Source organism: Salvelinus fontinalis, chromosome 11, assembly GCF_029448725.1.
Source record: "Salvelinus fontinalis isolate EN_2023a chromosome 11, ASM2944872v1, whole genome shotgun sequence".
NCBI classification, from domain to species: Eukaryota; Metazoa; Chordata; class Actinopteri; order Salmoniformes; family Salmonidae; genus Salvelinus; species Salvelinus fontinalis.
In genome coordinates, this window is record NC_074675.1 from 49,265,840 (window position 1) to 49,292,477 (window position 26,638).

At 42.9% G+C, this 26,638-nt stretch overlaps 1 protein-coding gene across 1 annotated transcript in view; it reads left to right on the forward strand.

Annotated features, from left to right (window-relative positions):
- The first annotated feature begins 7,638 nt into the window (after positions 1–7,638).
- Positions 7,639–26,638, forward strand: part of rbpjb (recombination signal binding protein for immunoglobulin kappa J region b) — a 100,925-nt gene continuing 81,925 nt past the window's right edge. The window contains exon 1 of the mRNA XM_055938979.1: positions 7,639–7,743. Coding sequence (XP_055794954.1) covers positions 7,724–7,743 — 20 coding nt within the window. The 5' untranslated portion in view covers positions 7,639–7,723. The remainder of the gene's footprint in view (positions 7,744–26,638) is intronic.

Genomic DNA, 26,638 nt, shown 5'->3' on the forward strand with positions numbered 1-26,638 from the left:
GCCGACTAAGTTAAAAATCTGTCAATGTGCCCTTGAACAAGGCACTTAACCCTAATTGTTCCTGTAAGTTGCTCTGGGTAAGAGCGTCTGCTAAATGACTACTGTTAAAATCAACTTGCATTATCTCACTGTGACTAAGACATTCTTCTAGATATCTGTTGCCTGTATAGTGCACTAAGTTTGACCAGGGTCCATTAAAAGTAGCGCACTATATTATACGGAATAGCTGGCCATTTGGGATGCAAGCCAGGGTGTTTGGGTCTAAACTGGGGGGAGTAGTCAAACAGTTTATATAGAACTTGCTATGTACTTCATTCAGTCTTCTAGAAAGAAAAAAAAGTGAACAACTTTAAAGGGGGAGAGTTCAGTCTGTCCCTGAGTGTCACGCCCTGGCCTTAGTATTCTTTGTTTTCTTAACTATTTTAGTTAGGTCAGGGTGTGACATGGGGAATGTATGTGTTTTTTGTAGTGTCTAGGGTGGTTGTAAAGTTTAGGGGGTTTATTAGAGTAGTTGGGTTTATGTTTAGTATAGAAGTCTAGCTGTGTCTATGGTTGAGTGTAGGTATCTAGGAAAGTCTATGGTTGCCTGAATTGGGTCTTAATTAGAGACAGCTGGTTATTGTTGTCTCTGATTGGGAGCCATATTTAAGGCAACCATAGGCTTTAGCTGTTTGTGGGGAATTGTCTATGTCTGTGTCGCATGGTTTTGCACTTAGTCATTTATAGCTTCACTTTTGTCTGTTTATTGTTTTTGTTTCGTTTTGTCATTCTTCTAATAAAGAGAAGATGTACTTTCCACACGCTGCGCCTTGGTCCTCTCTCAGTTCCTTTGAGATCGTGACACTGAGGGGGGAAACAAATGATGTGATCTCTACTGAAAACGCATCATGTGAAAGGCTGATGTTGCTATCATAATTTGCTTATCACTATTTTTGGTGGCCTGTTCCAGTGTCTTAGTTTAAGAGATTGGACATCTTCTATGGAATATAGAAAACACTCAAATATTACAGCCTTGCCATTTGCTGGTGTAATATGGACATGCCAGGAAACCTGTTGATGTGGCTATAACCTCATTCTACTATTGAGAAATGTGAGCCAAAATCGATTTGAAGTTCCTTCACTAAGTTCCTTCCGGCTCACACAAGCCAAGGCTACTTACTTTACTACAAGTAGGGCGTTGAAACTATTATGGCAAAGTACAAAAAGTGAATGTTTAGCAAATAACAAAATTTGGGATAATTCATAGTCTTTATAAAGGATTCAACATATTCCTGTTTTCATAATATAATGAGTAATACATATTTTCAAAACTCATGATCATTTGCACTGTTTTTGTTGTTGATGTCAGACTGTGCAGCGGCCCAAGGCAAAGACAGAACTGTGAAAGATACTGCCAAGGCAGAGCCTGCACAGAGCCAGGGAGACCAGACGACACTCATATACTTTTTATTAAACTGTTTCCCTCATATGAAATGAGAATACAATCTGCCATGGACAACTCCACTGGGGTGATTATAACACAATTGTTGTCATAGGTATAAGGTCTAGGACTTGGTAAAATATAGAAATTAAAGATATATATATTTTTTTAATGTTTTGTTAATAATGGAATTATAATTTCCAAAGCTGATAAGAATCAAAATGTTTGCATTTATGGTCCATGTGTTACACACAACTATGACTCATTACAAATGCTTGTAAAATTTATTTGACATAGATTTTATGTCTAATCAAGAGTTTGATTTCTTATCAAGTTTTAGATTGACTAACAAGCAATAAAACCTCATTAATCCCATAATGAAGGCAATAAATTCTCACATTGTGACCGATACACATGGACAGGTATGTCTGGTTTCACTTTAACAGGTACGTATGTAACCATGTCAAGTAACTTAATTTAATCTAAAATGTCATGATTGTACAGATAATATATCGTGTAACTGAATCTGACCCCTTAAGATTTGTCAAGTGACAGAAATGCCAATATTACTCCCCAAAGCAGATTTTCTTGCTTTATCTCTTTATCAAAGCTTGTAAAAAAAAAAATGAGTTCATCATTTTTGTAACATACACAGTCAGAATTCTCTTAGCACTGTATGTACAACTTATCGCTCCGTCATTTTGCCACAATAACAGAAACGCTCTGCTCCAGGCTTTCGGACCACTCACAGTCATGTGACGGGGGAGTGGAGGGTGAGAGATAGAAAGGGGGAGGGGGGTCGGGCCTTTCGAAGGCCCAGCCTCTCCGTCTGGACTCCATGTCACCTCCAGGTCCCCTCCATTTGTAAAGCTGTCTGGCCTGTGCCCCTCCTAGGCGTCCCCGTACAGGCAAACATAGCCACCTTGTCTCTCCGTCCTTCATGCCTTGAACTCCCTCACACCCACACACTAGCCATGCAAAGTGATGTGTGACTCTCGTCTTGTGAGGCGCTGTGGCTTTGATTCATAAAGAGAACCGGATAATATCTGAGGTGGATCTGACAGATGCAGAGGCTTGAAAAGGTTTGTTTATATGGGGGAGAAGGAGAGAAGCGCATGCTAGGTTACAGGGTAAATATGGTTTTAATTCCTGTTTTTGTCTGCCTGTCAGTCTGGCTGTCTGGCACCTACACTTTCTGTTCTTTTTGTGTCCATCTGAAAGTCTATGTCTGAGTCTGAAATCTTAACCTCTCTCTCTCTCTCTCTCTCTCTTTTTCTGTCTGTATGTCTGTCTGTCTGATTCTCTATCTGACTGTCTGTCCAGCTATTTTAAGTTTCATCACAACAGATTCCACACAAATCCCTGCTGAAGAACCTGTAGTCCAACTTCACTACTTGTTTGATCGTCTGGCTTTTTTCCTCATTTGCTTTTACAAAGCTCAAACCAAAAATAAAAGATCAAATATCCTCTCATAATGATTCATTACGACCCTGAACTCAAAACCATGAAAATGTATTTTCAGAGTTCAAAACACATTAAAATTTCCCGTCATTCATTTGACTATTTCAGCTAGATGCTCCAAAGAAAAAAGCTATCCAGACTTGTCTATCCTAGTGACGAATATATAAACATATCAAAATGGAAGACGAGCTGCCAAATCCATCGTACAGTAGTTAATCACGTGACTCAACCCATCTTGTGGCAAATTCATAACATGACAAAGTCAGGTCTGGTTGGGAACAAGGAGGTTGGCGAATGATGACCAATCTGTCTCTTGGCAGTAGACACTCAGGCAGTCAAGTGAGAGGATTTATAGATGAAGCACTCGTGACATGGTCATGATTGCTTGATTTGGCAGCTTCCCTTCCCTTTATTGAGCTCTAGATAGCGTTCCTGTCCATTTAAAATAATTGTTTTATACATTACGAGAGAGAGGGGCGAGAAAAGACAGGGAAAGATTGAGTAGATGGAGAAATTCTGCTAAATGATTGACGTCGCTTGATTAGAACCAAACGCGGTGCTTTAGCCTTTTAATTGGAATGTTTTACCACATTGTTTTGGTTGTGAGGTCACACATGAATTTTCCAAAGTACTCGGAATCATGATGCGGATGCCAAAAAGCAACAGTCGGAGACATCAGGATTACAAGGGGGGCCCTAAAAGGAAACATTAAATCACGTAGGAAAGTATCCATAAAAATATGTTACGAGTTTTACAACAGTGACTGGTTAGAGGTCAACTTCAGTTGTTCAACAAAAAAATATAACATATTGACAAGCATTGACAGCAATAGCTTAATTCTCTCTCTTTTTTTCCCTCCCTCTTCTGAAATATACTTGCACTTGTGTTGTCTTTTTTACTGTGTTCAGCTGTAAAACATTTGGAGAAACTTTACTCTTCCTGTATTCAATGCTGGGACTAGCTATAGGTCTTTGGCTGACCATTAAAATGATGAAAGAATGGAAAATCGGATTGGGGAGGATGTGGTCCTCCTCTCTCTCTGTGTCTTCATGGTGTGGGCGTCAAGCCAGTCCCACTCTCATGCAAACCCCTCCTCTCACTATTTCCCTCACACTCTCACTCTCTGACTTCCTTGTCTTTCTTACTCTCCCTTTCACTTTTGCTCTCTCCCTCTCTCTCTCTGACTCCCCCCTTTTTCTCACTCACTCACTCTCTCTCTCTTTACTTCTCTCCCTGACTCCCCCCTATCTTTCTCTCTTCCTCTCTTTCCCTCTCTCTCTCTCTCTCTCTGGCAGACCTGCAAAGGGTCAATAAAAATGAGTTAAGCTGAAGGATATGAAACGTGAGGATTTATATGGTATGCACTGGGAAAGGTAGCATCTGGTGCACTACGTAGAAGATGTGGGTATATGGATTCTGCCGGAGTTATTTAGTCAGTTATTTAGTTTTCCCTCTAGGATTTTGCCTGCTTAGCTCAATTTATCCTGAAAAACTTAACGAATATAAGCATACCCATAACATGATGCAGCCACAACTATGCTTGAAAATATAGTCAAACTCGAGTCACAAATTTGATGACTTGCAATTCAACTTTGACTTTAACACCAATGACTCGTGACTTGACTTGGACTTGAGCCTTATGACTCGACCTGACTTGATACCCTCCCCAAGCCCAAATATAAAAAATGATGCTATTAAAAAAAATGTGCAGCGCATGAACTCGTCATTTCACGGATTACAGTTTGAATCAGACAGCGGCCAATCAAATTGTGCCAGCTGAGAAAAAGTTGTGCGTGGCGGTGCGGGGGAACATCGGCGGGTGAATTCAGATGGAGCCCTTGGAAAGATAATACCCAAAATGATTATCTTCGGATATAAAGACTACGCTGTATCAACAAAAAACAGATTGCAACTTGCAAAACATGCGGGAAGAAAATTACAGACAGAGGCGCAGCAATGAATGGTAAGTCGTGGCTAATATAGCCGACAGCTATATATTTTATTACTTTACTGGTGTATCATGTAGGCTAACGTAACGTTAAATCAATGTCAGTCAGTCAATCAGTGCGGAACGTGATCATTGCACCCAAGATTGAGCTACAACTGGCTAGGCAGTTGGTAACCTAAATCCTGCCTGATGTTACTGCTGTTCCTACAACCAATGACATACGTTAGCCTACTGTAACCACACAGAGAGAGTGTGTGTGTGTGTGTTAAGGTTGGGCGATTGTGTATAAGCCTACATTGCCCGATTGCGCCTCATAGCGATCCTCGATAGTCGATCACTATTGGGGGGGGGGGGGGGGGGGGGGGTCTTTCTCATGGCTACCCATAAATTTCCATGGAAATATAACGTTTATTTAGAAAGTAATAAATATATAGATATTTTTAAAAGCATTCATGATTTGCGTAAATGTAATATACTATTACTCTTGTTAAAAATATGAAATGGTATTATATTTGGTGAAGAGCACACAGTGGTGGGCCGTCAGGGCCTGCAAGGCCTTCTCTGCTGGCCTAAACATCATCATAATATAATTTTTTTTAAATATATTTTCCCAAAAATATGTATTAAATTATTCCCCAGAGTAAGAGTTATACTCTTCATTTCATAGCTTTCCTCTTGGTTGCACTGCTTCCAGCCCCAGGTTGAGATTTTGAGGGCTGGTCTTTATGTTAGATCTTTTATCCAATCATATTCAGCCATCATGTGTTGCCAGGGGTCTAAAATCTGCCCTCAGGCCTTCAGAATCAACAGTGCGGGCGCTTGTAGCTTATAGTGAATGGAAATGAAAATTTAGTGTCAACCAATCAGCTTTAGAGTTGGCTATTGTACGCCTTCTGGCTGGCTCCAGTGTTACACAGGAGCCAGCTAGCAGGCGTAGTGCGTGTACGTCTTTTGATTGGATTACCAATATTGAGAGGCAGGTCCTATGGAGATCTAGGAAACTGAATTTGATAAACAAATTAATTTGCGTACTACTAAGCTGTTTTTTCAACCCACAATGGCGGAAGGAGAAGAAGATATCGATTTGGTCGAGGATATAATTATAACGCCATTCTCAAGACGAACTTTTCAAGAAAAGTTAGACATTGTAAGGAGAGGTCGCCCGACGCCACAAAGCCTGTCACAGGCGGGAAAGTGCTTAGTTCGCTCGCCACTTTCAAAGTTTCAACTACGAGCGCTGTCAATGGCTCACAGGCTCCGAGAAGCACTGCAAACTGTACTGCTGGGAATGCCTATTATTTGCAAGTGATCGATTTGGTGTTTGGAGCCACACTGGCTTTGCAAACTTGAGTTGTCTAACCAAGGCAGCAACGAGACACCAAAGTATGTCTGGGCACTAACAAGCAATGGTGCTTTTGAAAACTTTTGGGGACACCGGAGTGGATCTACAGCTCAAAGAACAAACGCGCAGGGCAATGGAGCTGCACAATGAAAAGGTGAAGGGAAATATTGAAAAGACTCATTGATTGTGTCATGTTTTTGGGTAAACACTGTTCACCCAAAAATGTCAATTTGTCAATTTCAAGGTGACGCAACACCTGGTTATACTGCGTTTCTGTCTAAATGTATAGTTTCTAGAGCCATGGCATCATAATGAGGTGGATTAATTCGGGTGGGACTGTGTAGTACCTCACTGAAGGCCCAGGCCCCAGGCCCACGGCACGCCACTGAGAGCACATTATGATCTGTTTAGGACTCGAAACTCAAAGTTTAGAACTTGAGACTTGACTTGATACTTGACTGTCTTGACTTGAGACTTGACTCGGACTTGCCTGTCTGGACTTGGGACTTGACTTGGGACTTGAGACTTACTTGTGACTTGTTAAACAATGACTTTGTCCCACCTCTGATGTGCTGTATTGGATATGCCCCAAACATAACACACAGCATTCAGGACAAAAAGTTAATTATTTGCCACATTTAAAAAAACAGATTTTCACCTTGTGAGCTCGGGGATTCGATCCAGCAACCTTTTGGTTACTGGCCCAACGCGCTAACCACTGCAATGTTGTTGATCCATCCTCAGTTCTCTCCTATCACAGCCATTAAACGTTGTAACTGTTTTAAAGTCACCTTATGCCTCATGGTGAAATCCCTGAGCGATTTCCTTCCTCTCCGGCAACTGAGTTAGGAAGGACGCCTGTATCTTTGTAGTGAATGGGTGTATTGATACACCATCCAAACTTCACCATGCTCAAAGGGGATATTCATTGTCTGCTTTGAATTTTTTTTTACCCAACTACCAATAGGTGTCTTTCTTTGCGAGGAATTGGTCTTTGTGGTGGAATCTGTGTTTGGAATTCACTGCTCGATTGAAGGACATTACAGATAATTGCATGTCTGGGGTACAAAGATGAGGTAGTCATTAAAAAATAATGTTAAACACTATTATTGCATACAGAGTAAGTCCTGGGGGCCTGGGAAAATACATGCTTCCTCACAACTTTGTGCAAAATTCTATGCCAAACTATGTTCAAATCGGTGCTGTAATTTATTACCCCGTAAACACGTGGGAATACTATTTCAGTGCTATAATATAAGCAACAACTCCACTACACGTCCATCTCGCGATAGGACCACGATCCCTTCATGCTTGTCTATGGTGAGAGTTTTCCTGGTCTCGCGTGATGTCGGAAGTTTCCCACGCCTATTGTTGTGGTGTCTGCCCTTTTCTCTCACTCTCTCTAGCCCGCCGCCTCCCCCTCCTTTCTGGACTCATTTCCCCCTCTCTATCGTCCCTGCATCGCCAGTCTGCTTCTGTTGTCTCGGCGGATTGTTGGTGTGGGGAGAAAGGATATCGCGAGTGTTGGAGTTTTGGTGAGAGTTTGTGGAAGATGGCGCCTGTTGTGACAGGGTAAGTCTGAGATTCAGGGCTGGTGGTTGTACTGGAGTTAAAGTGAATTTAAGTTTTTCAGAGAGAATTGGTTGCTTATGCTCGAGCATAGATTGCCGACCACATTTGGGTATTTATGGCCATTTGTTTTCAGTCGGCGAAAGCATTTTCTTTGTCTAAATGTATTGTGTGTGTGTTTTCGTTTGACTACTTCACTGTACTGACTGTTGCTGCACCACGGTGCGGTGTTGTGGGGTTCGAGCTAGCTAGCATTGAGGTCCTTTTTCAGCACCAGGCAACGACACGAGTACAATCGGTCTGGGTTTGGGAAAAATAAACGTTTGTGTTTGCCTATATTTTTAGAGAACATTATTCAGCAATATATCCCACGATATAAATGTATGCACCTTCTAACCAGGTTGCAATTGAATATAACGTTAATGTTCCGCTGTGCTTGAAACACGTTGTGGCTTTGTCAAGCAAGGCATCGTTTTCTGTCTACATTGCGTTCAACTCATAAGTCCGTGTTGTTAGCTGGCTGGCTAACTAGCTAGCTGGATATTTCTCTATCGAGTGTTGGTAAATACACTTGCAGACGTGTGATTAAGCGATGTTTTGCCGTGCGTAAATGTACTCGAATATAAAGTGGTGTTTAAAAAACAGTCCCGTGCTTTCCCGTGCCATATCCTCTCCATGCGCGGTGCAGACAAATGTTTATTTTATTTTTGAGCGCAACTAGGGGCATAACCTAACACTAATTCTCTAGAAACTACCCGAAAGTCCAAAAACATCCCGTTGTGATTATTTTTTATTTATTTTGTACATATGGAATTGCGTATCTTTCTATATAGGTCCGTAAACGTCAGATAGCCAGCGCAGAGCCACTGAATTGTAAAGCTCAAAGAAAATATGCGTGAAATGTGACGCCCCATGTCCAACGTTGGTTCGCTCCTTTACGAAATAGCGAACGCTCTAATAAATTAGCTACTGTAGTTATTTAACTAGTTAAAAGCTACTTACATTTCTGAAAGGCAATCCTAAAAGAGGCAGCTATCTAATCTGTCTAAATAACCTGTATTTTTGCTGCTGTAGGCGACGAGGTAAATGATAACCTCAGACTCGCTATCTAATTGAATGTTAGTCAGTTTCATGGTCGTTGTCTAATATCTTTGATCGTAGCTAATTTTGCAATTGGGAGATGAAACGTGGGTAATTATTTTATGAAAAAATGGCTTGGGATTTATTTATAAAAAAAATAAAAAATGAAATGGGCTTTATTTAGCCTATATGTCACCAGACTTTATAATTGACTGGGAAATAGTATTGTCATCATAGCATGCCTTAAGTCTACTACTCTATAGCTTAATTTTCCAAGTTTCCAATGCTCGTATGATGCAATAACTAGTATTAATGTTACTATGATGTATTATAAACTACTATCAAAATAGCATCTACAGTAGCTATCTGGTCTATGGATATCTCCCATGCCCAAAACAGTCCTGTACTTTCGATGGTTTGCCTGCACATTAGCCAAACACAGGCCTTTTTGTACTGTGGAGTCAGTAATCCCCACAGACAGCTCAGTGGGTGACAGACATTAGCTGGGCCTTTTGGGGGTGGGGGTGGGGCAATGTGTGCGTGCTCATTTGGGGCTTTCCAGCAGACCTGAGCTGATATCTGTTTGGAGAGAGGGCAGGCGGGGTGGGTCTGGGTGGCTGGCCACCTGTCCAGATGATATTTACTGAAGCTGTGTGCTTTTTTCCCCTGCGGGGGATTGAGTGGGGGGGGGGGGGGGGGGGGGGGGGGGGGGGGGGGGGTTAGAAAGGGGTCATTATTATCATGTGGCTGGGCACGAGGCTGGAGGCTAGGGATGAGAGCGAGAGAGCCCACAGCCCAGCCGGCCTGTACACAGCCCAGTGCCCCTACAGCCCCACTCGGGGTCAGATCTGACAGACAGGGCAGGGCAGGGACCTGTGGTTGAGGCAGGGCACTAGTGCAGAGATGAGAGGGCAGTCTGAACTGGGTCCAATAAGAATATGCATTCTAGAATATGCATTCTTATTGGAAAAATGTAAGCGGTAGGCTTTATATAGCCCATGTCTGAGTTTGTGAGCAAAGGTGTAAAAGATTAACACATTGTAGGGGCTTACTGAAAGTCTTGCTTAAGTTAAGATGGTTGTAATGTACAGTACCAGTAAAACATTCTACATTGTAGAATAATAGTGAAGATGTCAAAACTATGAAATAACACATATGGAATCATGAAGTAACCAATAAAGTGTTAAACAAATCAAAATATATTTGAGATTCTTCAAAGTAGCCACCCTTTTCCTTGATGACAGCTTTGCACACTCTTGGCATTCATGAGGTAGTCACCTGGAATGCATTTAAATGAACAGGTGTGCCTTGTTAATTTGTGGAATTTCTTTCCTTTTTAATGCGTTTGAGCCAATCAGTTGTGTTGTGACAAGGTAGGTGTGGTATACAGAAGATAACCCTATTTGGTAAAAGACCAAGTCCATATTATGGCAAGAACAGCTCAAATCATCAGAGAAACAACAGTCCATCATTAAATCAAATCAAAGTTTATTTGTCACGTGTGCCGAATACAACAGGTGTAGTAGACCTTACAGTGAAATGCTTACAGGCTCTATCCAATAGTGCAAAAAAGGTATTAGGTGAACAATAGGTAGGTAAAGAAATAAAACAACAGTAAAAAAACAGGCTACATACAGACACCGGTTAGTCAGGCTGATTGAGGTAGTATGTACATGTAGATATGGTTAAAGTGACTATGCATATATGATAAACAGATAGTAGCAGTGGCGTAAAAGAGGGTTGGTGGGTGGGACACAATGCAGTTAACCCGGTTAGCCAATGTACGGGAGCACTGGTTGGGGGTAAAAACTGTTGAGAAGCCTTTTTGTCCTAGACTTGGCACTCCGGTACCGCTTGCCATGCGGTAGTAGAGAGAACAGTCTATGACTGGGGTGGCTGGGGTCTTTGACAATTTTTAGGGCCTTTCTCTGACACCGCCTGGTGTAGAGGTCCTGGATGGCAGGCAGTTTAGCCCCAGTGATGTACTGTGCCGTACGCACTACCCTCTGTAGTGCCTTGCGGTCGGAGGCCGAGCAATTGCCGTACCAGGCAGTGATGCAACCAGTTAGGATGCTCTCGATGGTACTTTAAGACATGAAGGTTAGTCAGTCTGGGAAATTACAAGAACTTTGAAAGTTTCTTCAAGTGCAGTCGCAGAAACCATCAAGCGCTATGATGAAACTGGCTCTCATGAGAACCGCCACTGGAAAGGAAGACCCAGAGTTACCTCTGCTGCACAGGATAAGTTCATTAGTTACCAGCCTCAGATTGCAGCCCAAATAAATGCTTCAGAGTTCAAGGAACAGACATCTCAACATCAACTGTTCAGAGGAGACTGCGTGAATCAGGCCTTCATGGTCGAAATGCTGCAAAGAAACCACTACTAAACGACACCAATATTAAGAAGAGACTTGCTTGTGCCAAGAAACACGAGTAATCTACATTAGGAAATCTGTCCTTTGGTTTGATGAGTTCAAATTTGCGATTTTTGTTTCCTAACGCCCTGTCTTTTTGAGACGTAGAGTAGGTGAACTGATGATCTCCCCATGTGTGGTTCCCATCGTGAAGCATGTAGGATGTGATGTGGGGGTGTTTTGCTGGTGACACTGGGATTTATTTAGAATTCAAGGGACACTTAACCAGCATGGCACCACAGCCTCTTGCATCAATACGCCATCCCATCTGGTTTACACTTAGTTCCACTATCATTTGTTTTTCAACAGGACAATGATCCAAAATACACCTCCAGGCTGTGTAAGGGATATTTGACCAAGAAGGAGAGTGATGGAGTGCTGCATCAGATGACCTGGCCTCCACAACCACCTGACCTCAACCCAATTGAGATGGTTTGGGATGAGTTGGACTGCAGAGTGAAGGAAAAGCAGCCAACAAGTGGTCAGCATTTATGGGAAATCCTTTAAGACTATTGGGAAATATTCCAGGTGAAGCTGGTTGAGAGAATGTCAAGAGTGTACAAAGCTGTCATCAAGGCAAAGGGTGGCTACTTTTGAAGAATCTCAAATATATATTTAGGGAAAAAAATGTTACACTTTTTTTTGGTTACCTCCAAATGTGTTATTTCATAGTTTTGATTTCTTTGCTCTTATTCTACAAGGTAGAACATTGTTAAAACAAAGAACCCCTGGAATGAGTGTGTCCAAACTTTTGACTGGTACTTTATATCTGAACTCTTTCAGCTCAGTTTATCCTAAATAGTATCATGTGGCATTGTACATGATAAGAGAAGCGGTGAAGAATTCAGGCAGGATGTCTCTTCAGGGCAGAAAAACAACAAGGGAAAGGACCATAGTAAATGTTTGTTTTGTCTAAAATGAGATTAAAACCTCTTCCAAATGATCCACAGGAATTCCTATTTGAGCTGTCACAGAACATAAGACTAGCTTACCTGCAGCCTATCTCCTCAACACAGCTCTCTGAATGTTAGGAAAACTGGAATAAGATCAGATTACACCGCAATCGTTCTTCCAACCTCAGTGAGGATACCAGTGAACCTACCAGCTCTGGCTGAAAGAACACAATCTGGGCATCGCCTGGGATGATAAAAGCATGAATCACTTATTTCAACACAATGCTGCCTCTGCTTGGCCCCAGGGAATGCTATTTGATTCAACTTTCTTATTTTTTTTCTCATGTCCTCACACTTTTTACCCCTCTGCCAAAAGGCGTACGTCGGGAAGACTAAATCGAGTCAACGCCAGGCCTCTTTTCGACCATGTAATGACACCATTAAACCTGCCTGTGAGGGACAGAGGTGGTGTGTGTGTGCATTTTTGCGTGTTTGTGGCTCTTTGGGGAGTGTGTTGTGTTAACCGTACGTGCGAGTCAGAGTGTGTGTGTGTTTATGTGTATTTGGTGTGTGAGTTCCCTGAAACAGGAGTTGAGGTGTGTGTGTGTGTGTGTGTGTGTGTGTGTGTGTGTGTGACGCAGTCTCCAGGGTCCTCTCCTCTTCCAGCTCACACATTATGAAAGGAGTGGTTCAGAGAGAGGAGCAGATGTGGAAGCAGTGACCTTTTTGGTGGCAGAGGGCTGGGGTGGAGTTAAAAGGGTCTAGCGATTCATCCCTCCTGGCACTCTCGCACTCCCCGCCTCACTCCCTCCTCTACCTGAGCTGAGGCATTGAAGGATCGGTTGAGGGATGAAATGCATGCTGGTAAAGAGCCGATCTGTTTGACACGTTGTGACCTGAGAGCTATACAGATGGTCTTACTGAAGAGATGTACATTCAGTAAATGCTCTGAATCATCTCCAAAGTCGGAGGCAGATTCATTGAACATGGAAGGCAATGAATAACATGCAGTTTGCCAACAAAGTTGCCAGGATGTTTTGAAAAGGTGCTATGGTTTCATTTCATTGTGAAATCCCCTGATGCTTATTGGCCAACATGGACCAGCTAGGTTGGACTCAACTTGATTGAGTTATGACTAGGGCCGTGGCGGTCATGACATTTTGCCAGCCGGTTATTGTTAGACAAAAGACTGCCGGTCTCACGTTAATTAGCATAAACACATCTACATTTAAATTTTATTTATTTTACTTTTATTTAACTAGGCAAGTTAATGATGGCCTAGGAACAGTGGGTTAACTGCCTTGTTCATGGGCAGAACGACAGATATGTACCTTGTCACCTCGGGGATTCGTTTTTGCAGCCTTTCGGTTGCTAGTCCAACGCTCTAACCACTAGGCTACGTTGCCACCCCAAATATATATATATATACACCATCACACTAAATCCATTATTTATCTTTGGTAGATCTGAAGACACATCAATAGTAACATGTTTTCACAACAAAACATATTTCATTAAACTGTCAGCCGCTCTCTCTGCGTGCTTAAGAAGGAATAAAGGAGAGAGGAGATGGAGACGCACGGCGGTGAGGTATTCTGTAGCTAAAGGTAATATATTTCAGCCTAAGAATTATGAAAATATATAAAAATGCCCTATTACTAGGCTATTCAAAACCAAATATAAGCCGCTTTGCACAATCATTGAACCAAGCTCATCAGCTAGACCTGTATATTTTCTCCCAGACTCATGGATATAAAGTTTGGAGCGTAGCATCAGGTAACCAGTCCATCCAGTATGGATAATAATACAGTCCTCACTCAAACGCCATTAAAATACCTTTTTAAAAGTTTGGAATAGGCTAGACCAATTATGTACCAAATACTACTTAAATCTGTTTAAAAAAATAATAATGTTCTGCCGTGTCTAATATGCTGTAGATTATGTATTGTCTAATGGCACAATAATTATTTTAGTTTTCGGGCTCATCAAGGCATATGCATAAGCTCCAATATGCATCTGAGTGTTTTGAATGAATCATCCCTTTAGAAAGCGCTGTCCACTTCGTTGTGTTAAGGCTTTGAAACAACATCCACAACAACCATGTTTTTCACTCAGTTTCAACCTGTTGTTGAACTTCTCTCTTCAAACTGATGAATCCCAGTGAGGTGAGTTTTTTTTGTTTTAAAGCACGATACTGTTTTGCTAAGTGTTTGGTGTGATTTTTTTTGATACCATTTGCATTTGTCAGAGTGGTTAGAAGGACAATAGAGCCCTGAGTACCAGGCCATTAGGACCTGATGGTTGTTAGTGAGTTGAGTACTACTAAGGCATCTCCAGAGTGCATAAGAGGAGATTACCGTGACTCAACGGTCACGTCGAATTTTACTGAGGTCATGACTGCTGGTGTGACGGTAATACGGTCACTGCAACAGCCCTAGTTATGACATGCTTCCCTATCACGCTCAGTCTTGTTTTCTCTCCATTCTTCTTTCTTTCTTTCTTTCTTTCTTGCTCTCCTTTCAATCTCTTTCTGAGGAAACACAAGGGATGAAAAGGCACATTTTGAGTCATTTGGCTTGGCATTCGCCCAGCTTGGCGCTCCCCATACTTGGTCCTCCGCCACACACTAGTGTGAGTGTGGAAGAGGCAAGGATGTCTGCCAATGAGAATAAGTCCAATCCACGTATATCTCATACATTTAGTTAACCATTATTTATTTTTTCATATAACAAGTGGTTTTCTTTATTTGTCATGTACAATTCCAGGGCTCTTTCACTTTAAAGTGTTGCTGAGCAACAACCATTGATTACAACGTTTTAACAAACCATATGACGATTTGCTGAAATCTACTTTTAACAATAAATTGTTTCTAAAACACTTGAGGAAGAGTGCAGATGCAAAGTTTGTTAACAGAATTGACAGTAAAATCTCTCTTCTTTTTTTTTGTGACACCATGTTTTCGAAAATCGGTTAAATATCTACTCTGAATTAAGATTGCCTGCAGAAAGGAATGGTTGTCAGCTATGATATGACACTTTGAGTTTGAAAACGTCTATTTTGGTTATTGAACGACCGTAAGATGGACATTGTGATCAACACACCAAAAACAGAATGACTGTAACAGAATGACATCATGGGTCCTTGAACTGTACTATACAGAAATGCACAATTATAAATGTGTAGTTTCAATGTGTTTATTGTATTTTGATGTGTATTGTGGTGCTATACAGGGCTAATCTGGAAAATAGACTTTGTGTCTCAGCATTGACTGTATGTCAAAATATAGGAAAAAATAATAATACTAAAAAAATAATTCCCTTCATGGTGATGTATCTGGAATAGGTGCACAAAGGTATAAACATTTAATATCCTCCTTTGCATGTTTGGTTATTATTCTACACACCGGCCAGGGCTTGACAGTAACTTTTTTTAGGCACTTGTCCTTCAGACAAGTAGGACTAGGGCTGGGCGGTATACCGTATTTTATGATATACCGGTTTTGATTCAGAGACAGGTTTGAGTTTTTACTTTACCTTTTATACCGGTATTTTAATGTTTGCTTTGTTAAATGTAAACATGCCATGTGTAATGTCAATTTTTATAGTTTACTGCGCTACTTCATCTGTCTCCGCTCTTTCTCTCCGTGCCACTTTCCACACAGACCTAGCCACGCCCCCTGTCACTCAAGGAGCGCGTTTGATGTTCCTCAACCACGAGACACTTGCGTTCAGTCTGCATGGTCAATGCAGCACTTGCAACAATTCTGTTTTCACTTTGCTTCTTAATATAAATCCACTAGCGTTCTATAATGACACTATTAGTTTGTGTTTCTTACATCAGCAAACAGCTAGTTTGTCTTGTCTTAGCAAGTTGCGCTAAATCTTGAGATGCTAATTGTTAGCCGCTAATGCTAATATTTAGATAGCTAATAAATGTACTGAGTAAGAGCAAACGTAGCAAGGTAATACAGCCTGATAATACCAGTGATGGTGTAGACCTAAATCAGAATGTTGTTTGTGCAACAGTATCTTCTAAATCAAAGAGGAATATGCAAAGCAAGAGTATGTTAGCTACATGAAGTAGCTAAGGGAACACATGCAATGTAGCCAAAGCTTATAGGGTCCCCTAGGAAACACTTATCAACACTTTAGTTTTTTACTGTCACAATAACTCCTCTCTGGCATTTTAATTTGTTGTCATATCAAACAACACTGTATTCAAAGTGCCCACTATTATATTCTAACTATAGAATTAGAACAGTCATTCTAACAGTTTTGCTCTAATTCGCAAGTCAAATCGCAATTGCAACATTTGGTTAAAACTCGCTACTCAATCACTAAGAATGTATGTGTTGCCACCCTGGGATCACTCACTACTCATAAAGCACCCTGGGATCACTACTCGCTACTCATAAAGCACCCTGGGATCACTACTCGCTACTCATACAGCACCCTGGGATCACTCGCTACTCATAAAGCACCCTGGGATCACTACTCGCTACTCATACAGCACCCTGGGATCACTACTCGCTACTCATAAAGCACCCTGGGAGCACTACTCGCTACTCATAAAGCACCCTGGGATCACTACTCGCTACTCATACAGCACTCTGGGATCACTACTCGCTACTCATACAGCACTCTGGGATCACTACTCGCTACTCATACAGCACCCTGGGATCACTACTCGCTACTCATACAGCACCCTGGGATCACTACTCGCTACTCATACAGCACCCTAGGAGCACTCGCTACTCATACAGCACCCTGGGATCATTCACTACTCGCTACTCATACAGCACCCTGGGATCATTCACTACTCGCTACTCATAAAGCACCCTGGGATCATTCACTACTCGCTACTCATACAGCACCCTGGGATCACTCACTACTCATACAGCACCCTGGGAACACTACTCGCTACTCATACAGCACCCTGGGATAACTACTCACTACTCATAAACCACCCTGGGATCACTACTCGCTACTCATACAGCACCCTGGGATCATTCACTACTCATACAGCACCCTGGGAGCACTAGCTACTCATACAGCACCCTGGGATCATTCGCTACTCATACAGCACCCTGGGATCACTACTCACTACTCATAAAGCACCCTGGGATCATTCGCTACTCATACAGCACCCTGGGAGCACTCGCTACTCATACAGCACCCTGGGATCACTCGCTAGTCATAAAGCACCCTGGGATCACTACTCGCTACTCATACAGCACCCTGGGAGCACTACTCGCTACTCATACAGCACCCTGGGATCACTCGCTAGTCATAAAGCACCCTGGGATCACTACTCGCTACTCATACAGCACCCTGGGAGCACTACTCGCTACTCACACAGCACCCTGGGAGCACTACTCGCTACTCATACACCACTCTGGGATCACTACTCACTACTCATAAACCACCCTGGGATCACTACTCGCTACTCATACAGCACCCTGGGATCACTACTCGCTACTCATACAGCACCCTGGGATCACTACTCGCTACTCATACAGCACCCTGGGATCACTACTCGCTACTCATACAGCACCCTGGGATCACTACTCGCTACTCATACAGCACCCTGGGATCACTACTCGCTACTCATACAGCACCCTGGGATCACTACTCGCTACTCATACAGCACCCTGGGATCACTACTCGCTACTCATACAGCACCCTGGGATCACTACTCGCTACTCATACAGCACCCTGGGATCACTACTCGCTACTCATACAGCACCCTGGGATCACTACTCGCTACTCATACAGCACCCTGGGATCACTCGCTACTCATAAAGCACCCTGGGATCATTCACTACTCGCTACTCATACAGGACCCTGGGATCACTCACTACTCATACAGGACCCTGGGATCACTCACTACTCATACAGGACCCTGGGATCACTCACTACTCATATAGGACCCTGGTATCACTCACTACTCATACAGCACCCTGGGATCACTCACTACTCATACAGCACCCTGGGATCATTCACTACTCGCTACTCATACAGCACCCTGGGATCACTACTCGCTACTCATACAGCACCCTGGGATCACTCACTACTCATACAGCACCCTGGGATCACTCACTACTCATACAGCACCCTGGGATCATTCACTACTCGCTACTCATACAGCACCCTGGGATCATTCACTACTCGCTACTCATACAGCACCCTGGGATCATTCACTACTCATACAGCACCCTGGGATCATTCGCTACTCATACAGCACCCTGGGATCACTACTCACTACTCATACAGCACCCTGGGATCATTCGCTACTCATACAGCACCCTGGGATCACTACTCGCTACTCATACATCACCCTGGGATCACTACTCGCTACTCATACATCACCCTGGGATCACTACTCGCTACTCATACAGCACCCTGGGATCACTACTCGCTACTCATACAGCACCCTGGGATCATTCACTACTCGCTACTCATACAGCACCCTGGGATCATTCGCTACTCATACAGCACCCTGGGATCACTACTCACTACTCATACAGCACCCTGGGATCATTCGCTACTCATACAGCACCCTGGGATCACTACTCGCTACTCATACATCACCCTGGGATCACTACTCGCTACTCATACAGCACCCTGGGATCACTCCTCCTCCTGGAGGATGGTTGGCCACACTTAGTAGCCTATAAAATAGTGCAACATTACAATTACAACCAAATACTTTTGTCTTTATAAAATAATTCCCTTCAGGGCTCGATTTAAGATAAATATATTTGCTGTTCAAAACAGACTCTGGGACAATTCTGGGATGACAGAACCAAAATCCGACATTAAATGTATGCATGTACTCTGCTGTGCTGTGCTCTACTCTATTCTGCTGTGCTGTGCTCTACTCTATTCTGCTGTGCTCTACTCTATTCTGCTGTGCTCTACTCTATTCTGCTGTGCTGTGCTCTACTCTATTCTGCTGTGCTGTACTCTATTCTATTCCGCTGTACTCTACTCTATTCTGCTGTGCTGTGCTCTACTCTATTCTGCTGTGCTCTACTCTATTCTGCTGTGCTGTGCTCTACTCTATTCCGCTGTACTCTACTCTATTCTGCTGTGCTGTACTCTACTCTATTCTGCTGTGCTGTACTCTACTCTATTCTGCTGTGCTGTACTCTACTCTATTCTGCTGTGCTGTATTCTACTCTATTCTGCTGTGCTGTGCTCTACTCTATTCTGCTGTACTCTACTCTATTCTGCTGTGCTGTGCTCTACTCTATTCTGCTGTGCTCTACTCTATTCTGCTGTACTCTACTCTATTCCGCTGTGCTGTGCTCTACTCTATTCTGCTGTGCTCTACTCTATTCTGCTGTGCTGTGCTCTACTCTATTCCACTGTACTCTACTCTATTCTGCTGTGCTGTACTCTACTCTATTCTGCTGTGCTGTACTCTACTCTATTCTGCTGTGCTGTGCTCTACTCTATTCTGCTGTGCTGTGCTCTACTCTATTCTGCTGTGCTGTACTCTACTCTATTCTGCTGTGCTGTGCTCTACTCTATTCTGCTGTACTCTACTCTATTCTGCTGTGCTGTGCTCTACTCTATTCCGCTGTACTCTACTCTATTCTGCTGTGCTGTGCTCTACTCTATTCTGCTGTGCTGTACTCTACTCTATTCTGCTGTGCTGTACTCTACTCTATTCTGCTGTGCTGTACTCTACTCTATTCTGCTGTGCTGTACTCTACTCTATTCTGCTGTGCTGTACTCTACTCTATTCTGCTGTGCTCTACTCTATTCTGCTGTACTCTACTCTATTCCGCTGTGCTGTGCTCTACTCTATTCTGCTGTGCTCTACTCTATTCTGCTGTACTCTACTCTATTCTGCTGTGCTGTACTCTACTCTATTCTGCTGTGCTGTACTCTACTCTATTCTGCTGTGCTGTACTCTATTCTGCTGTACTCTACTCTATTCTGCTGTGCTGTACTCTACTCTATTCTGCTGTACTCTACTCTATTCTGCTGTGCTGTACTCTACTCTATTCTGCTGTGCTCTACTCTATTCTGCTGTGCTCTACTCTATTCTGCTGTGCTCTACTCTATTCTGCTGTGCTCTACTCTACTCTATTCTGCTGTGCTGTACTCTACTCTATTCTGCTGTGCTGTACTCTACTCTATTCTGCTGTGCTGTACTCTACTCTATTCTGCTGTGCTGTACTCTACTCTATTCCGCTGTGCTGTGCTCTACTCTATTCCGCTGTACTGTGCTCTACTCTATTCCGCTGTACTCTGCTCTATTCCGCTGTACTGTACTCTATTCCGCTGTACTGTACTCTACTCTATTCTGCTGTGCTGTACTCTACTCTATTCTGCTGTGCTCTACTCTATTCCGCTGTACTGTACTCTACTCTATTCTGCTGTGCTCTACTCTATTCCGCTGTGCTGTGCTCTACTCTATTCTGCTGTGCTGTGCTCTACTCTATTCCGCTGTACTGTACTCTATTCTGCTGTGCTGTACTCTACTCTATTCTGCTGTGCTGTGCTCTACTCTATTCTGCTGTACTGTACTCTATTCTGCTGTGCTGTACTCTACTCTATTCTGCTGTGCTGTGCTCTACTCTATTCCGCTGTACTGTACTCTATTCTGCTGTGCTGTGCTCTACTCTATTCTGCTGTGCTGTACTCTACTCTATTCCGCTGTACTGTACTGTACTCTATTCTGCTGTGCTGTGCTCTACTCTATTCCGCTGTACTGTACTCTATTCTGCTGTGCTGTGCTCTACTCTATTCTGCTGTGCTGTACTCTACTCTATTCTGCTGTGCTCTACTCTATTCTGCTGTACTCTACTCTATTCTGCTGTGCTGTGCTCTACTCTATTCTGCTGTGCTGTACTCTACTCTATTCCGCTGTGCTGTGCTCTACTCTATTCTGCTGTGCTGTACTCTACTCTATTCCGCTGTGCTGTGCTCTACTCTATTCCGCTGTACTCTATTCTGCTGTGCTGTGCTCTACTCTATTCTGCTGTGCTCTACTCTACTGCAGCTGTGGTTTGTGACTGCTATGATTTCCTGTTGTGGCCAATTCAATTGTAGTCACTCTGTTACTGATTTAAAAAAGTGTTGGTCCCTCTCTTACCGATTTGGTAAGAGTGACACGTTTTAATCACTTAATAATTCATAAACAAAATTATTATCAGTAGAAACATATTAACTTCTGTGAACTTTCATAATCCTCCCTCAGGAGGGAGAGGAATTAGATAATATCTTAAAGATATGTGGGTTTCTGGTAACAGAAACAGACACTATGCAATATTTCTTACAGAAGGCAAATCATTTCTGCAGATGACCCCTTTTCCATCTGTGTGACCAGAATTCAAAGCCTTTGCTTATTCCGAATTTTTAGGATGGAAAATGGTTGAAAAACTTGCCTTCATGCCCGAAAATATAGACCCTTTTTGCCTTCATTTGACACCAAGTTTGATACGCTCCAATTAACTTCACATGTTGAATGCTAATGTGTCCTTCTACATGGAAATGACCTTGTGTATTTGATTAACCTTTTCTTGTTGGGGTTGGGGGTGCATTTCCTTATTCCCAAAAGCCTGAGGGCCAAGAGTTTTAAGTTATTCCCTTACCGTCACCAGACAAGAATTGAATTCTTTGTAGGAGGAAAGAGCTCCCCCCTCTCTTTACCCAAGTGAGAATGCAGTATTTGCTCTGCATGAGCTCCAACTTTATCTCTGGGGCTCAAAAACGCGTTATTGTTTCAAGAAGGACAAGATAAGAAGAATTCTCGATGCCAATAAGCCAGTGTGGTTTTGAAAACACCCTCGCGTCATGTTTGAACGAAGCCCAAGTTCCCTGTTGTTGTTGGCCTTGCTAATCCTCTCTCCGAGGAGCGCGAGAGAGAGACTGTATTGCGCTGCCACCTCTCTCCTCAAGCCAAGCGAGTTTCAGCATCGCCAAGGGAACCAGCCGTCTTTCTACCGGCGTCAGCGTTTTCTGCCCCACCGTTACATTTCAGGATGTTTCATTCAGAAAACACGAAGTGATCCCCATGTCTGCCTGTTGCTCATTTTGATTTCATTCAACGTCCTCTCCAACCATCCCAGAATCATGTCATGTTTTGCAATCTTTTACAGCACACACAGTGGAAAAAAACTGTTGGATACAGCTTGAATGGTATTGACTTTTTCATTTAAATGTTTTTTCTCTCACTGCTGCAGTTCTTATTTTCTTGTGAAAAGAGTGGGGGCGGACTCCTCGGGTGAGAAAAATAGATTTGTTTTTTGGACACGTACTCTTTTAATAGGGGGGGAAAGAGTTCTGCCAAGCGCTGTTTATTAGACATTAATAACATGCTTGACGTTACCAAGAGAACATAGCAGGAGAGCATCTGTTTAGAAAGACATCCCTTGTGTTCTGTTGTTTTTGGCCTTGCAAAAATGGCTTGTTGAATGTGTTGTTTTTGGAAGTCAATGGATTTTTTTTTTAGATTGTGGTTGATAGTTGACTAACCACCAGACTCTTTAGTCAGTCAAAGTCCTGTCTCTTTTCAGACTGGTGTTTTTGAATCTGGACTGTAGGCAACATTAGCCTTTTGGAAGTGTGTGTCCTTTACTAGGCCATAGAGTTCACACGAGGGGAAACCCCCATCACCATCCACAACTGCCACGCTCTCCCATCTGAGGAACAAGGAGTGGCAATTGGCAAGGCCTCGCAGAGACGGATTAACCATTTCAGAGACCCGTTAGTATAGCCTACGCCAGCTATGATGTCATCATTATCCAACCCATGCTAGGATGCTGCCACCACCACCACCACCACCACAAAATTAGCTCGACATTCCATTTCTATGTCTGCAACACAACCATCGCTAAGAGCTAGGAAAATATTGAGAACCTACTATAACCAGTCAGCCGCCTAGTTAACCATTTTGTATTTTACCAGCCCTGGCATTCATCCTTCTCCTGCTACCTCTGTCACCCTCCCCTGGCAGAGGCTAATATTAGCCTGTGGCACCATGGAGCCTGGCAAGGGCCAGACGCACACACGCACACACGCACACACGCACACACGCACACACGCACACACACGCACACACACACACACACACACACACACACACACACACACACACACACACACACACACACACACACACACACACACACACACACACACACACACACCCTGGCAATTCCTTTGTGTGGCCCCAGGGGCTCCACTGCCACTGTGCCCTTGCAAGTGACGATTGCATCCAGGGAGAAGGAGAGGCTGCCTCCCTCTGCTAAAGGAGGGATTGAGGGAGAGCGAGACAGAAAGAATTAGAGGGAGGAGAAGCAGGGATCTATGAAAAAGAAAGTAGGTGACAGACTCTGTCTCTTCCTTTGCTGGGCAGCGACAGACATATGAGTTGTGTTTTTCTGTTTAAAACATCACATCAGACCAGACAGAGACTTGAAAACGGGGAACAGGGTAGCTGAAACCTTTTGTTTACTCCTAACATGACAACAACACAGAAACCAGACAGTGGGCTGGAGGTGACAAACTCGGAGCGCAACAAACACACAGACTTCACAGTCTGCTGAGGATCACAGAGCATGTGGGCTAAAGGGCGCTGAGGTTTCTCATGTCTGACTTCTCTCTCTCGCTCTCTCTCTCTCTCTCTCTCTCTCTCTCTCTCTCTCTCTCGCTCTCTCGCTCTCTCGCTCTCTCGCTCTCTCGCTCTCTCGCTCTCGCTGTCTCGCTGTCTCGCTGTCTCGCTGTCTCGCTGTCTCGCTGTCTCGCTGTCTCGCTGTCTCGCTGTCTCGCTGTCTCGCTGTCTCGCTGTCTCGCTGTCTCGCTGTCTCGCTGTCTCGCTGTCTCGCTGTCTCGCTGTCTCGCTGTCTCGCTGTCTCGCTGTCTCGCTGTCTCGCTGTCTCGCTGTCTCGCTGTCTCGCTGTCTCGCTGTCTCGCTGTCTCGCTGTCTCTCATGCTCTCTCGCTCTCTCGCTCTCTCGCTCTCTCGCTCTCTCGCTCTCTCGCTCTCTCGCTCTCTCGCTCTCTCTCTCATTCTGTCTCTCGCGCTCTCTCTCTCTCTAAGCAGAGGACAGTTTGTGATGGAGTGGATTAATGACCAGAGGATAGCTTTGAATTGGTTCACTGACGTGTGTGTGTCAGGGTTTCCATTAGCGTGTAATTGTTGGCTGGATCTGTCTAAGGCTGCCCTGCTGCTGAGGAGAGAGTGAAGCTATTATTGATTGCTAAGATCGAGGCCTTTTTCATTGAAGTAAAACGAAAGTTAAAGTATGCCTATAGCTAATAGCGTACAAGGCAGGGTTCCAGAGGGCGACCATTTAGTCACGTTTTGCGACCCTTTGACTATTTTATTGGTCGCGCCGGTGTGGGCTGCACGTTCGTTCATCTCACTAAAATGTAATTTTTTTTAATGGGACTAAAACCATGATTTGGTCAAAGTGTAAGAAAGTTTCTGCCTGTCTGACCATGTAACTGTTTCTCTGAGTCATGCTGCTGCGTTGATCGAGCCACTATCGCTCTCCTTTCCCAGCGGGGGAAAATACTCCAGGAGAAAAAAGTATTCTGATTGTATAAAATGTTACATCCAATTGCTAGAAAAACACAGCTAGCTACCCTGTTGTCACAGTGGAGAGAGGAGGTTCTCAGCTTTCTGTAGGTATTTATTTCTCAACTGTCAAAAATCGGACATTTTTGGAACAGTGATATATAACAACAATAGTGTTATTTTCTACCCAAATTAAATGACAATCACCGGATTAGGTTTCACATTAAAATATTTATAATCACAAGTTGACGAAAACACCTTATTTCTTAAATGCCGTCTCAGTCTTTTACACTTAAAAACAATAAGGTTGTGACCTGATGAGATGATAGGCCTACACATTTTATTTTTCTCTTGAGTGGTGCCACAAAAATATATTGGTGCGTCCAAATCGTGGACTGTCACCAACTGAAAAACGTAGTGGCACAATGGGGAATGTCCTCCGTATGAACTAGTTGTAACATTAGTAGTGAACAAAGATGAGGAGAATGTTGCCGTGGCCAAATACAGACTATTGTGCTTCTCGCTGTTCAGGTAGGATGCAACAATTTGTCTATTTTTTGTATATACAGTATAAGTAATTTGTTTTATCATTATTGTAAATCATTTGTATTATTGTAGGCCAATTTATTAATCCAAACCAGTTCTTTAAATATGCTATACTTGTTTTTGTTTCATTGGCCGAATGAAATTGACTAAATGAAGTTAAGTCTGTGTTTTTTTTTGTGTGCTCCTTAGTTTAAGATGTGTTATTAGCAGGCTTTTTGTAAAAAAACAATATTTGAATTGACCTATTGCTGTCATATGTTGGGTATGGTAAGCACTAACCTTGGTAAATGCCTATTGCTGTCATATGTTGGGTATGGTAAGCACTAACCTTGGTAAATGCCTATTGCTGTCATATGTTGTGTATGGTAAGCACTAACCTTGGTAAATGCCTATTGCTGTCATATGTTGGGTATGGTAAGCACTAACCTTGGTAAATGCCTATTGCTGTCATATGTTGGGTATGGTAAGCACTAACCTTGGTAAATGCCTATTGCTGTCATATGTTGGGTATGGTAAGCACTAACCTTGGTAAATGCCTATTGCTGTCATATGTTGGGTATGGTAAGCACTAACCTTGGTAAATGCCTATTGCTGTCATATGTTGGGTATGGTAAGCACTAACCTTGGTAAATGCCTATTGCTGTCATATGTTGGGTATGGTAAGCACTAACCTTGGTAAATGCCTCAATATAGCCTGTTCAAAACATCTGGAAGGTTTAAACCAGTTCACAAGTGTTTTGTTCCATTTTGTTGAGCATTTTTTGGGGGACCAAATTTAAGCTCCAACTGTAATGTTGCATGTGTTTTCCCTCTAAACAATAGCTTGACTTACCTAATAAAGTTTAGAAATGTTTGTGAACGTTTGGTGCTGTGCGGCTATTAGTCTATTTGTTGCAGGCCTGAAGGCAGTGTGCGTCGGAACTCAGTCAGTTGAACTTGAAGTGAGGAAGAATGTTTTAGGCCTACCATAGTTACTCCTATAATCTAACAATATAATGCGTATCTTTTTGAAATATAATGTTTTTTTTTTTATAATGTACAAATTAGCCAACTTTTGTACACCTATATCTGTATAGCTGAATGGCTACTACAGATATACAGCTATACAGATATTCAGATATTCAGATATACAGCTATACAGATATTCAGATATACAGATATACAGATATTCAGATATACAGCTATACAGATATTCAGATATACAGATATACAGATATTCAGATATACAGCTAATCTGACAAGGAGAAAGAAATTCATGTTGTTGTCTTAGCCACTGGCATCTCTCTCTCTTTCTCTTTCTCTCTCTCTCTCTCTCTCTCTCTCTCTCTCTCTTTCTCTCTCTTTCTCTCTCTTTCTCTCTCTTTCTCTCTCTTTCTCTTTCTTTCTCTCTCTTTCTCTCTCTTTCTCTCTCCTTTCTCTCTCTCTTCTC